We start from the raw sequence: 15,058 nt of genomic DNA, 5'->3' as shown, positions 1-15,058 counted from the left end.
TACAGGTATCCTATACAGTTGAAACTGTTGACAGTCCCTGCATTTTCTGCATAGATAGCGCTACCTATTACAAATTTCATATTTCGTTCAGAGAAGTTTCACTATTACGTGTACTGAGTAACATGTGCTCTTTTTTAATTTTTTCTCTCTAATTATAGGGCGTTATGAATGATAGGGTAAAGGAAACCATAGAACCGCCAATGGCGTCACTGCAATGTGGTAAATTACTATCGGCATGGAATCAGCCAGAATTACTGGCTCACTTACACCCTGCTTGTCAACAGGAACTTCTTCACGGCAAACAAGCATTAATGAACACATCAGATTGCGTACTTTGCTTGGTTTTAATGCCCACACGTGAGTTTACACAGCACCAACAATGTTACGGCTGAAAAAAAACCAACAGTGCTACACATTTTCACACAGAACCGACAAACACTACGCACCGAAGTGGTTTCACACTTTGTCTTTTCTTAACTTTATTCACCCCACATTCACAACAGTCCTGGGACAATATCAAAACGGTTAACATCATCCATCGACGGAAACGACGAAAATAACAACACATGCCCGAGGTTCAAACACACTGTCATACAAAAATACTGCTTTTCATACTGATCACAGCTTTTTAAGAGGCCAGACTTCACACGCGTGCCGTCTGAAACAGCTTCAACCAGCCAACTGGTTGTCTTTTACGAGGGTGTTCACACAAATCTGTACAAAAATTCTCCTTACTTTCCATCACACAGTTTTTTTAAATTTAAATACCTAATTTTTTTCGCGTTGTTGATTTTTTTTTATTTTGCTGTAATTTTCACCATAGAGATAAATTGCAATTCATTTTAGATTTCAGTGACGAGTCAAATCCCAATTTTCTTGAATGCGAACCTAGAATTTTTACCTCAATATACACCTTCAAACCCAATCTAGGTGTGAAAAATATGTAATTTACAATAAATGAAAAATATTAACTATACAATACCCTTCAAATGTGTGTTTCGCAAACAAGGTTTCCAGAATAAAAACATGTAATTATATGAACATACATGTAATTACATGTTAAAAGTATATCTTGGGAAATGGTAGCAGAATAGTATAAAAACAATTGAGCTAGTACACTTAGAGGTTATCAGTGTTGAATTTTTTTAAATTTACTTTATTTCCTCTAATATTCATGTTCAAATTTTTTTTCTACAATACGGAATCCTTTAATTACTAAGTATCTGAGGATTGATTGGTCCAAGGAACACAAAATTATTACCTTATAAGTGACGTGTGTTCACTTGCTACGGAGTATCTGCCACGACGGCTGTATCGAATAAATGCACAGTTGCAATCGGCACGCCGCTATCAGCGATGAAATGTAAGGCTGTTGTATCGCACTCCCCGCGACCTGCATCCACACTTCCGGAGGCGAAACGACTGCGCGAGGTACGGAACGCTGAATCCACCCACCGCGCAATCTGTATTCCAGCAAAATACTTACTCCAGTGGCAAGTCAACTTTCAACCAGCTCACATGGGAAAACTCCAACAGTACAGTTCTACAAAGTGCTCGCGTTTATTACAAATACGAATCTTCAAACAACACGCCGTGAGTTCTGGCCTCTTGTACAGTCACATCCAACAAAACCTCGACCTTGCCATGCCACAAACTAAAACCACAAGTATCCAATTAATGTATAATCATTATTAATACAATATTTAATATATACATGTGTTGCAAAAGCTTCACAATTGTTTTTTTTCTTCTTTACAGTTGCAAAACTGGACAAACAAACGTCTACCGACTGTAAACGACACATCACAAAAAAAAAAACAAGTTACACTATGTACAACTTTACAAGCTTTACGTTAATTTACATGGTAACACTCGGCCGCCGGCCGCATCCCGAACGACCGATCATTCACGCAGAAAGGCACAGATAAGATGAACTGAAAACCAGAACTGCCCCCGCAAGACCGTTTTCGTCGGGTTCTGTTCCGAAGAGCAGCAAACGCTTCAAGTCGGCACGCGGTGCCTTTTCTACTCAGAGCGGGAGCGGGAACAAGTTAATACACGAAGCAATGGTTAAGAGAACCAGCACCGTTACAACAGCACTACAAATACTTGGTTAAAAGAAAATAAGTAATAAGTAAGTATTAACGGAAGTCTGCAACAAAGCGGAAAAAAAACTGCTCCTAAGATACTAAAGCTGTGAAAAATCCATTTGAAATTTGAAAAATCTACATAAATGGAACACCAAAAAAAAATTACACAATGTGTTATGCATTTGGTTAACTTATAACCAGATCAAAGAGCACCATCAAAATTGCCTTTACATCTTTATTAACACCCAGAAGAATACTCGAACCTTTAAAAACCCATCTTTTTGTCATTTAGGCACAGCTTTTCAAAATAAAATTATTATTTTTTACTTACATAGCACACTTATGGAAAATGAAACATGAATTTACACGCAAGCATTACGAGTTGAATTAACGGCAAACACATATTGCAGAAGAATTCAATAAAAAAACACGGCAGCACAGGCTTCATTACTCCCAAGCAACACAACAAAATAATTTTTTCGCTGTGGTCGGAGCGTGTGTGCGACGTGTTGCGTGCGTGCTCTGTGAGAATTGCTCGCAGGGCGAAACACAGCTTAGTGCAGCGAGACAACAAAAAAAAAAAACAACACAACACTCGTTTTTTCTTGATGACTTCCTCTTCTAATCATATGCTACGCTAAAGAGTGCTAGAAAGCAAGTAACTAATTACATTCCTGCAAAACGGAAATCAAACCGAGGCGTGTTGGCGACTGTTGACAAGGAAACAAAACAACGGTACTTCGTGGTCTGCGCTCCTCGTCTTCCCTGGATGCACCTGCAACAAAACAACCGCCAGTGAGCGAGACGCCAGCTCAAATTACACTCCATCCCACGAAAGAGTGCACGTATTAGATGGAGTCTCCCGAAAGACCTGGCTGTCATTTGACACAAATCATCATATTTAGCGATATACCGATGTAGGGCAGTACCAACATGTCGATACGCTAATACAACTGTTGCCGATTCGATTCCAAACTGATACAGAAGACAAAATATTAGTTTACTAGATTACCCAAAATATCTCATTCTAAGAAAGCATGCAATGCAAATATAAATGTATTTTAGTTTGAAAACAGTACATAACCTCTCTTTAAAAAATAATAATAATAATAAAGGATTTTTTTTAGCTCGTTTTCATTCGTTTGTTGACAACCCGTCACTTGCTAATTGAAACATGAATTCCCAATCTTCTGGATTTCTGATATAACTGATTTCAACCGATACTTAAAAAAAATTGATTCCCATGAAAAACAGTATAATAATTTCATCCCTTCAGGAGAAAACGTTAAGAATTTTTCTGCCTAAAGTTAAATGGTGCAAAAACATTGCTTGCTGGCAAAGCCCAAAACAAAAGGAATAAACATCCAGGCAGACTGGTTGTCTTCTTTACGACACTGGAATAAAACTTTTTACCAAGCAGCTTCACAGGACCCACGTTAAAACATAAGGACATCCGAGAGCCATCAAGACATTGTCCGACACACCACTATTTTTTTTTGCTCTACCGCAAATATTTTCAAACAGCATTCAATCGGCGTAGTATCGTGGGTGTAAAAAGTCGTGCGAGTCTTAAGTAGTCATCATCACTTGCAGACTTTTTGACACACTGTTAGAAATATTTGTGGCAAAACAGCAGTTGCAAAGCTCCTCATTAAAAAAATTGAATAAATACGGTTATGTTAAGGTTATTTATAAAAATATATTAATACTAGCTGCCTGACCCGGCTACGCACGGTTGTATTAATGGGGGGAAAAATCGACCATATCTCTTATTTACAGTTATAATAAATGAAATAATATGAAAATTAATTAATTTTGACAAAAAACTTAATACAATGCTTTGTAATGTACCGAAGAAAAAACGAATAGCACCGATGGTTTCCCGACTCTCAAGCACGCAACGTTGTCATGGAGACGAAGTACCCACTGTTTCCCGGGCTTAAACACCAATCAACATTGATAATCAGTTTACTATTAATTATAAATTATTAAGACCATTAATCGAAATGAAAATCTATCCTATCTCTCAAGTTGCAAAAAAAATTACACATAAATGCCAATTTTCATCTAAATCGGTTGGCTTGAATGAAGAGTTCACTGGAAACAAACATCAGGACGCTGGATTTATGTATATTAATATTTATTTGTAAATACTTGTAAATAACATTGAAACAAGAGCAGCGACAAAGAGAGAAGCTGAGCTAGAGAGTCGAGGCACGGACCTGTGGGGCCGGCGGCTAGCGCTCGCTGTTGCTGGGGCTGCCGTCGCGCAGCAGGCGTCGCCGCTTGCGCCGGTCGCGCGCCTGCTCCGCCCCCTCCTCCTCCTCGTCCTCGTCCTCGCTGCTGTCCTCGGAGGGGCGGCGCGGGTGCAGCGAGGAGCTGACCACCATCACGCGCTTGCGGGCCGTCGCGCCATCCCGCGCCTCCTCCGGCCTGCCGACACATAACCGCGTTCCTCGCATGAGGCACAGCTGACCAAGCACACCTGCTCTGTTTCCACAAGGACCTTCAGAACCACGGACGGACAGCAAAAAAAAACATTAAAACTTTTTTTGTGGAAACAAAAAACATCAGTATCGTTACGTTTTTTTGCCCACTCAATGATATATCCATTATCATCGCGCCTCTCTAGCCACTTGCTACGAAAACGACACTTCCCTATCTTCACCACACAAGAAAACATCAAAACACTAAGATATTATTTCCCGGTTACTTGTTTATCTCAAATAATAGAATAGCATGACACAAGTCATATCGCTAGCCAAGGCCCCTAAGGACAAAACTAACTTAAGACCGTAATCAGACTAACTACAGAACACACTGGCGCGAATATAGGTTATCTGCCATCACGTCAAACCGATCGATACTGTAGGGCGAATCAATTAATGGATAGTTCGACTTCAGATGTTGTTTACGCTTTTACGCATGTAAAAACCCCATCTCGACACAATCCGTGTTATGGCAAACGGCAAATACCTTGATTACAGTCAAAAACACCAATTCAAGCATTTAATTAATGTCACTTTCATAAACGGAAATGCAAATTTTGGGCACCAATATCGAAAAAAAATTGAATTAAGAAAATTTTTTTTAGTAATTATCCTTACGCACAGGCATTCAGAGAACAAAATTATAAACGAATGACTTACCTATATTATAATGGTCTGTGGGTACTACCAGTTTTGGCATATGTACTAATTTAATGAAATACTGATCGCTAAGGTAATTTTTTTCACTATTCTACCAGCACAGTTTAGTAGTATTAACCTTTTAAATTCAACAGTTGTTATAACACGTAGGTGCCGAGAGCAAAATCTCAAATGTAACGCCATCAAAATTTTGAAAAGTGGCGCTAACCAGTTTGAGATTGGAAATACAGAGTTTTACTTTTCCTGATACTGTATTATTATTTTTTGCAATACGCATAAAACTGTTGATGTTTCACTTTTGCAAAACAATTTTTTTTTAAGTTATATATATATATATATTTTTGTAATATGTATACAGAATGTCTTCCAAACCTACTTCTCCAGCACGAAGAGCGAAAACAGACATACGGCGAGTTTGCGCTACTGCGCGCCGCGACAAGATCCACACCGTCGTGCCGGAGCAGCTATGTCGACCATCGAATCATTCGATCCGCAGACCAATAATTTTTTTTAAACTACTTAACGAAACAGCTTCGATAAAAGCGGAAAAGACTCGGCAAAAGTACCAAACCCGGACTTTGGACCTGAACTTCGACGATCAATAATTTTACTAAAACACTGCCCGCGTTATTGAAATTAACTAAACGGTTAGTTATTACAAAGTTTCCCTTTGGCTTTGTTGATGAACTTTTGGCTCGCACCATCCACCCAAAGATGGCAGCACCGCGGTCTCACGTTTCCGTTGCATGTGATGTTTGTCCCAATGCCGAATGCCGAACGCCGTGTGCCGAGGCACAGCGAGAAGAAGAACGCACCTGGACAGGCCGTTTATCTCCTGGTGGTGTCTTGGGACGGACGGCGGCGCGACCTCGTCAGCGGCCAGCCGGGGCGCGTCGGGGAACACCCTGCCACACGGACAGCGTGCGTGCAAACAACCAGCGCGCCTCTCGCACGGACACAACCGGTCCCACTAGCACCGCCGTGCCTCGCTCGCACGGGCACAGCAACACCGACATTATCAAACTAGTCTTAAAACTACATGACAGCTGGAGAATCCTACTGGTCTCCATCTCTTAGCGACAACTGTTTCCAGTGCTTTGGAAAGTTATTTATTCTTAAGGAATATATTGATGGCTTAGAATGAAAACCTTGTATCTCATAAAATGCACATTTTACAGCAGGGACAAAAAACCTGTGCTACTGATATACGTGGTTTATTTTTTTCCCCCCCGATAGAAAGTAGTAGGATGCACATTTTATTTCTTTCAGCCAAACATTTTGTGAGATACGAGGTTTTCCAGCCAAAAACATAAAAAAAAAACTTATTTTTCGTCCAAAAATTGAGATACGAGGTTTTCATTCTAAGCCATCGATATATAAAATACATATAGGGCCTATATATTTATAGAAATTATAACTTTACTCAATATTTTCCATTTCTTAAATTCATAGATCTTTTGAATTAACACAAGATTGCAAATTAAAAAAGCAATATTATTGAAATGGCATTTTTTCTTCACAGTTAAATAATTTGACATTTCAGTTGAGTTTTTTTTTGAAACTTCGAGTGTGATGAAAAGCCATTGCATCAGATGTGAAGCCTGACATTTGTTGCAAAGCTTTAAAATATTGGAAGCCTAAGATTCACTCATAAAAAAATATATATATATATTTTTATTAAGTTTAAACAGAATAAGGTTGGTTACTTAAAACATTAATGTTCAATATTAATATAATGGATGTTTATTTTATACATCTTTTTAATTATGACGTATTTAGCACCCAAACATTGCAGGCGTTAATTTTTTTTTCTAACTTCCAATCCTGAATTTTATAATATATACGTAAGTAAATAAAGCTTCACCGAGAACAATATTCGCAATATGATTCCACTTAATGAATATTTTAAACATTCAATTTGATATTTGCTTCACATCAAAAAATTAGTTTTCACACAGGCCTGTATGTGGAACTATCTTTTGTTGAAAATGTAATGAAAGTTTGTTACTTAGCCAGCCAACTGCTGCCTGTACCCTTAAGGGTGAGACAAAAAACATAGATGCCATGTTGGTTACAACTGTTTTTGGCTTATGTATTTTTTTTGTATCTAATATTGAAAATTGGCCTACATTAAAGCATAGATAAAATATTAAAAAGTTGAAAAAAATAAATAAAAATAAATTGTGTCTATGAAATGTATTACCTAATAAAGTTGTTGTTATTCCCAAGATTAAATTAAATAGTAGGGATGGGCCAATGAAATCCTTAGAATTCAAAAGGTTTCGATAGTAAATTAAAATGTAATAGATGAATTTTTTTCTTCATACCTGTGCTGTTACACATTCCCCAAGATATTTTACTTTTAACAGGTAAACACATAAATAAAATTACAACATGTATTAATTCTGGTGATTTAAGTTGCGAAACAACCATTTAAAGGGAACTTGATACATCTTTCTAACTACGATTGTCAACTTCCTTGTTTTTTTTTTACAGGGGCGTACGTATAATTTCATTTTTGGGTGTGATAGAACCGGTTTTTTTTCCACGGTTTGCTTTCAAATTTTTGTTATTTGCTGATGTGAGTGATAGATTTTTAGGTTTTTGGGGGGTTGAAAACAGGGGGAAGGAGGGTAATAATATCACCCCTTCTGTGTACACCTCTGTTTTCCAGGTTTTCAAAGACATGTTTTCAATTCCACGACTTTTTCTCCTGTCTTCCAGATAATTTTCCCTGTGTTGCGGGAACCAAGCGGAAACACAAAAACGTTAACACTGGAACCACGTCGCAAGTTGTGGCTTAAAAGTCTGGAAAGCAAAAAAAAATAACTAATGACGGATGTGCGCCCGACTGAAACACAGTGTCCCCACCTGCGCAGAAGTATCACAGCTCTCCGCGCGACCGTGTCTTCCGGCCGCACGCAGTGCGTCACTTTGTCGGCCGCGTAGCCGCTGGAACACACGGAACACTCGGCTGACGGCAACCCACGCGCGTGCCTGGGGCAACACTCAACGTCAACCTACCTAATCAAAACTGCATTCATACAAATACACGCAGGGGTTCGCGTGTCTCCTCGGATTCCTTACATTATCTTTAATCAAAAAAGGGCACTTAGAAGTCATTTAATGTCACTAAAAATCCTTAAAAAAACTCCTGAATAAAAAACTGGACAAATACAATTATTTTAAGGTTTATTTTGTTTGCGACTTGGCAGCAAACAACACTTTGTGGACTGCAACCGGCAAATTTCTGGTCACATAATTAGATTTTATACATAATAGTTTTGAATTTATTTTTCGTAATCTGTACCTCACTTCTAAACTAAAAATGTGTTTTTTTACCATCTTACTTTGAACTTATAGAGTAAATATAATTAGTAATAAAATTACGAGTCAGGGCTACAAATTTCAGATAGGCACTATGTTTGTGTTTTCCAGAAATAATTCTGGACAATATGGACTTATCTGTAAGAATATAACTTACCAAAGAAATTAACTTTTGTGCATTAACGATTCAACATTTTTTTTTCTTGAGGTATCTTGATATATTACAATAGTAATAGTTTCCTACCTCTTCATAGTTGTGAAGGCGATAAACTTTTTAATTTTTGACTGCTCAAGCTGGTATGAACAGTTGAAATCATTCCAATGAAAAAAATAATTTCTGAAGTTATACTTCTTCAGTGACAATATGAAAAAAAATGATGAGTGAATTTTTTATGATACACATGCAACATGCAGCAAAATTTACACAAGATGAAAAAAAAATCTCCATATGTGCTTTTAAATCATGTACTTTTGTAATTCCTAATTGATATTGAACACAGATGTATATCATTAAATACATTTATTAAATTATTAGTGATAGAATTTTTTTTATGAATTTTTGGAGTATATTTTCAAGTGTATTTAAATAAGTGATTAGGTTATACTTCTTTTGGCACAGTATTAAAAAAATTGATGAAAATCAATAATTCAATAAAAATTTTAAGTGTCATGCTTTCTGTTTTACTTCAGTACATCGAAAAATCCTGGCCTAATAAAAACTCTAAAATCACAATACAATCAAATTATATTAGTTCTAGTGTTATTTTTTTCTTTCTTATTCTACTTACAATCATAACTCCTTGTTGTATCACAAGTTTTTGTTGTGTTCAGGATGTTTTGCTGTTCTAAAATATAACAGCAAGCACAGGATCAATATATACAGGATCATGGGGCAAACTTGGATATGTAACACAGAACTATTGCCACAATTATCTTGAATGCAAGATCTGAATCTTCGCAACAACTGTGTGTGTCTCAAGAGCAACCATGTTAATTAAAGCCACACTTATTGGTTACGAAGGTTGTCTGAAAACACAAAGATGGCAGCACTAGTAAAAAAAATTGGGGAATGTGTTTGTGGATGTTCTGAAATATACTTTCTGAATGTTCAGCCATTTTGGACGTTCAGTTTATTTTAACAATCCTATGCGTGAGTCTCGCAAAACAGTTGTCTACGAAGGTAACGGTCACCTCGTTTGACAAAAAAATCTCTGTTCTCCAAGTGAAACTTTTAGTCTAGGGAATAAAAAATATTAATTAGGCGTGGATCTGGTGAGTATGGAGGGTGTTCTAGCAAATAAAACCGCAATTCATAGTTTTTGGCCATAGCAACCGCCGAGTGTGATGTGGTACATTGTCTCGTTGAAACAAAATTTTTTGTTTCTGCAAATGTGGCTTTTTCCTGCAATTTCTGCCTTCCGCTTGTCAAGTAATGATAAGAGGTAATATGCTCTTGTCATGTTTTTCCTTTTATCAAGATAACTGATTAAAACAACTCCATGTCCATCCTAGAAAACAACCACCATCACTTCACCGGCTAAAGGAACAGTCTTCGCCTCTTTTGGAGGAGATTCCCCGTTCGCAGCTCTTGATGTTGCAAACGTTCATCGTCTTCCAAGCTGGTACGGCCGTGCTTGGATTCAGCTGCCCAAAACATCATGTGATGAACGATAGTGCAGAGTCCCAGGACACAGCGTCCCACTCGTCTTTAATATTGTGTTTCAAACTCAAATATTTAATGCCAGCTTGATGCTCAAAATTTTCATTATCACAAACATGCATATCAACACACGGAAACGGTTGTTTGAAAAAACCAATGCACGTCCAAAATGGCTGAAATTCCACAGAGTGAATTGCAAAGGGTCGTTACCACAACACTGAAATAACAACTGAATGAAATTGTGTGTGTTTCTTAAATGTACCTTAACGCTGAAATACCACAATCAAACCTAACCTAGTCTAACCTAACCTTTGTGGCAGTCCTGCAATGACACTTTTCGGCGTTAGTGTATTTCGGCGTTGTGGTACATAGCAGTTTTCTCTAGCTGTCTGCATTGTGGTCAATTTGGCATTTCGGCGTTGTGGTATTTCGGCATTGTGGTGCGTCCCCAATTGCGAAGCACGAACAAACGCACTACTCCCCAACTCCTGCGGACGAGAGCTGCCGTCTCCGCGTCGAGGGGCCGGGAGTTGCCCCGGGACGAGAGGGGCGCGGCGCGGACTCACCTGAGGACGGTGACGCAGCCCCGCGACAGGGGCAGGCACAAGATGGGCTTGGACACTCTGATTGGCTTGAAGCTGAACTTGCAGCCGAAGCTGAGCGCGCTGTCGCTCATGAATGACACTGATATGATGGGTCTGTCGGCAAGCAAGCACACACAGTTCCCGAGCTCTCACCTCGTTCAGATCATTCCCCCTTCTCCCTGCTGTTTCATTAGTCTATCTACAAACATATCTACCACAAAACACACACACACATATATACTATCATGTACATATCCATATAAATAAAAAAATAAATGTTCCTTTGTACAAATTTCTCAAAATCTCCGAAAGTTCTTCACCAATTTCTTTGAAATTTAGATACATTGCATTCATATGAGTACGTGTTTTAATATACTAATAAATAAATAAATAAGTAAAAAAAGAGCTCGTGGCGGTTATAATGGGAAAATACAGTAATTACAAGTAGAACTTGTTTTAAGTTGAATTCACACAATACGATTTCCCGCCCAATATAGTCAAATTTTTTGGCCCCGCCATTTTCTCAATGATGTACCTCAAGTTATTTCTGGCCATAAAATTATTTTTCCCAGATAAAGCATAGCATTTTTTAGGTTTAAATATAATACTCGTTCGGTTATTACGTACTTCTTACTTATATAATGAAAAGAAATACAAAGTTGTCCTGTGTTTTTAAGAATAAATTTACTTCAACAAAAATTCTTTTCTTGCATAAAAACAGTAGGACCTACCCCTACTTTTCAAAAATATTTTTAGTATAAAATGTGCGACGACCATACAATTAAACGCGACAAATTTAGATTCAGGCCATTAATCTTAAAGAAATCTTGACTGCATCAATATGAGAACTATTTATTTCTCCATCAGTGTTTTCTCGAGTAATTATTTTTTGCAATTTATATTAAATTACGACTTTAGATTATTTAGAGCGAATAAGCATTTTCTCAAGCTTTGTCATTTATTACTAGATTATTTTTTATAAAAAAATGTTTACAAATGTGTTTATTGTAATTTTTATAAATGTACAATATAAACCCTGACAAAACCTAAAGGCATATAAATGAATACATTCAAATATTGTCTGGGCAACAGTTTACTGTCGTCGGTATTGGGTCCGGTAGTGTCTGGTCTCGGCTACAGCATGCAACAGGAGCAGCCGACTATTGAAAACAGCGTAACATCGGTATTGGCTCCGACAGTGCCTGGTCTGTGTGTAAAAGGCGCGCAATAAGAGCAGCATGTAAAAACCAACTATAAGAAGTTTTCAATTTAAAAAAAAAAATGTCTTTTATTCGTCCTACAGAAGCTGTGAAAACAAGTAAGGCTTCCAGAACTACAACTCAGTTGGAACTTGCAGTTAGCCGGGTGCATGATGCAGATCAGGCAACCTCAGCTGATACTGAAGGTCAGCATTACGGCCTCTTGAATGCCGGGATCAGGAGTACCAACTGTGGCAGTCTCGTGTAACGCACCCCACACCACGGGACACGAGGAACAGCCTCTTTCTGCCCTGGGTCTCGGTGGAAAGCACGCGACAGGAGCATCGAGCGACGCGGCCCACCTGTCGAAGATGTGGATGGGGTCGATGTGCGACACGATGCAGCCGCCGGGCTGGTAGTCGTTGATGACGGCAGAGTTGATGAAGCCGTCCGGGACGATGTTGGCGCCCACCAGCGGCTTGATGACCAGCTCGCGCACCCAGTCGGGGATGGGGTCCACCTCGCCGGGCGGGTACAGGCGCTCCATGCCGGGACCGCGCTTCGACAGCTGCGAGCCGTACGTGTAGCCCTCGCCGAAGAAGTACCTCGCAAGCACAACGCCGCCAATGTTGCCAACACCCCGCTCCGAGGAGAACATCGTCCATACCAGTTATGTGCTTACTCCGGTCCGCACAACACTTACACAGGGGCTCAAACTACAGTTAGGGCGTAAAACATTTGCAAAGCATACACAGTGAAGCCTCACCCCCCCAGACCGCAGACAATTAATACATACGATAAGTAATGTGACTTCACTGCGGGCTTGGGATGAAAATGAAAATTAATTCCTTTCAAATTAAATAATATTTAAATTTTGTACCAAATTTTACAAAACAATCATAATAAACTTCAAAACATATTTTTTTTTTAGATAAAGCCAGATAACGGGATAACACAATCTGACAGTCAAACGAGTGATGGGTGATCTAAGTTTTAACGCAATATTCTCTCACATTTTTGAAACCACGTGTATCAAAGCGACCAGCGGACCGAGAGAGGGCGCGGGCACTCACTTGTTGCGCAGCGGGGCGCGGTCCACGGTGCACGGCTTGTACTCGCCCCGGTCGGCCAGCGTCACCACCTCGTCGATCTTGCGCTCGATCAGCGCGCACTGCTCCCCGTCGAACAGCCGACGCTGCTGGATGCCCGTGTGGATGCGCTTCAGGACCACGAAGCTGTCGTCCACGCTGTGGAAGGGCGGGTAGTGGTGCGGCGAGTACCTGCCGGCAGACACGCCCGCTGCACGCACGCACTGCGGAGCGCTTCCACGTTCACGCAGACACGCTTGCTACATGCGTGCACACGCCCGCTATGTGCACGCACTATGGAGCGCTTCTACGTATTCACACAACGGAGCTCCACTCCGTTTACGCACTACGGAGCGCTTCTACGTATTCACACTACGGAGCTCCACTCCGTTTACGCACTACGGAGCTCCACTCCGTACACGCACTACGGATTCAAACTATATATTCACTAACAAAGACGTTACCGACGCCATACTGGTGTTATCTTTGAAAGATTTGTGCAATGCAAGTGCATGCACTTGATGTAAGTTTTCGGACATGTGCCATTGCTATGTCCAAAAGCTTACATCAAGTCATGCACTCCCATTGCACAAATCTTTCGAAGATAATATCAATGCCCGGTACAGACCCAATATGCATATTTCTCTGAGGAAGTTGGAAAAGAAAATAATTGATCTATCATAATGTTCCAATAACTTAAATTTTCTCTGTAAATGTCGCAGTAAGGGAGTTATTCCTAGGGGACCCACAGTCAAATCCCCGGTCAACAGCAAACAGGCTCAACAAATAACCCGGAAATTTGATTGCAATGGTTTATGTCCAAAAGCTTACATCAAGCCATACTGGTGACGTCATAAGTATTGTGATGGTATAGAAAAAATAGAATAACCCCCACTGATGTAGCCGTCCTGTACACTGTTAGGATTATTTATTGCCTTTCTCTATCACCAATACACATTTTAATATATTGTAGGACAACATTAATTTTTCATTTAATCCAATCGGCAATATGAACATTGACATCGTTTCCAGTAATTAACGGACTGTCTTTAACTACATGTAGCCTGTAATGTTCTGCTCTCCCAAGGGGGCATAGTCATTTCCAATTTGACTTCATTAGTAAACACTGCGACAATTCACTCCCTAACTAATTAACTCCATGGCTAAAACACTGCAGGTAGATGCGTGTGTCATTCTGCGCTTACGACACCCAGAAAGCAGACTGCTTTTGCAAAATATTTAACCAACTTGAGCAGCACCCGAGACCAAAATTTTCAGGTTTTTCTTTTCAAACAGCACAGTTAAAAGTCGAAAAATTCTGTGGAAATACTACCATAAATTTATATAAATTCATAACTGTCTCACTTCTGTAGATAAAAAAACTCAAGATTTTTAATATATTAATGCAATATTTTAACAAAATATTACAATAAAACACTATTACTTAAAAGTATATAAAATGATAAAATACCATCCATGCCACGAATTGCAAAAATAAAAAAAAATGACAAGTTTAAAAAATATTCAAATATTTGAAAACAATTACAATTACATTAATTTTTGCCCTTCAAAAACTTGAAAATGTTAAAATAAAAGTATTTCAAAACAAAGTACTCCCGCTTTCACATTCACTCTTGTCAACTAAAGTCAACAAGAATATGTAATGCAAATGCTTAACAGGCAAGCTAAATCACATTCATGCAAGGAGAGCCATCAGCAAATAGTTACTTTTTTTCCTTGTCATCTGCACTGCTATTCTTGTGTTTATATTGCAATTTCTGCCTCAAATCCGTATATCCAGCTGCCATGATATTATTTCCGTTGCTCAGCTGACGACAACCTTCATCTTTATTCCAAAGACTACAGGGTAATCAAGGAGATTGATGATAATGTTGAGCACAAATAAGTTAAACTAATTCCTTTAATTAACGCAAAAATTAAAATCAGAAAAACATATGTCT

The 15,058-nt window shown here is 39.0% G+C and overlaps 1 protein-coding gene across 2 annotated transcripts; it reads right to left on the bottom strand.

Annotated features, from left to right (window-relative positions):
* Positions 1–325: 325 nt before the first annotated feature.
* Positions 326–14,955, bottom strand: LOC134541036 (RNA demethylase ALKBH5-like). 2 transcript variants are annotated; one of them, XM_063384173.1, is made up of 8 exons: positions 14,826–14,955; positions 13,083–13,289; positions 12,372–12,614; positions 10,793–10,924; positions 8,111–8,191; positions 6,055–6,144; positions 4,313–4,523; positions 326–2,865 (listed from the first exon to the last, which is right to left on the bottom strand). In XM_063384173.1, exons 1-7 carry the CDS (start codon positions 14,903–14,905, stop codon positions 4,328–4,330), a joined length of 1,029 nt encoding a protein of 342 aa, XP_063240243.1. In that variant the 5' UTR covers positions 14,906–14,955; the 3' UTR covers positions 326–2,865; positions 4,313–4,327. The 2 variants fall into 2 exon arrangements, with proteins under 2 accessions (XP_063240243.1, XP_063240240.1); XM_063384170.1 differs by having other exon boundaries at positions 5,941–6,144; positions 14,826–14,949.
* Between the last annotated feature and the right edge of the window lie 103 nt (positions 14,956–15,058).

The sequence above is a fragment of the Bacillus rossius genome, chromosome 18 (genome assembly GCF_032445375.1).
Source record: "Bacillus rossius redtenbacheri isolate Brsri chromosome 18, Brsri_v3, whole genome shotgun sequence".
NCBI classification, from domain to species: Eukaryota; Metazoa; Arthropoda; class Insecta; order Phasmatodea; family Bacillidae; genus Bacillus; species Bacillus rossius.
Note: the sequence above shows the minus strand (reverse complement) of the source record. Positions and strands in the feature narration are given on the sequence as shown.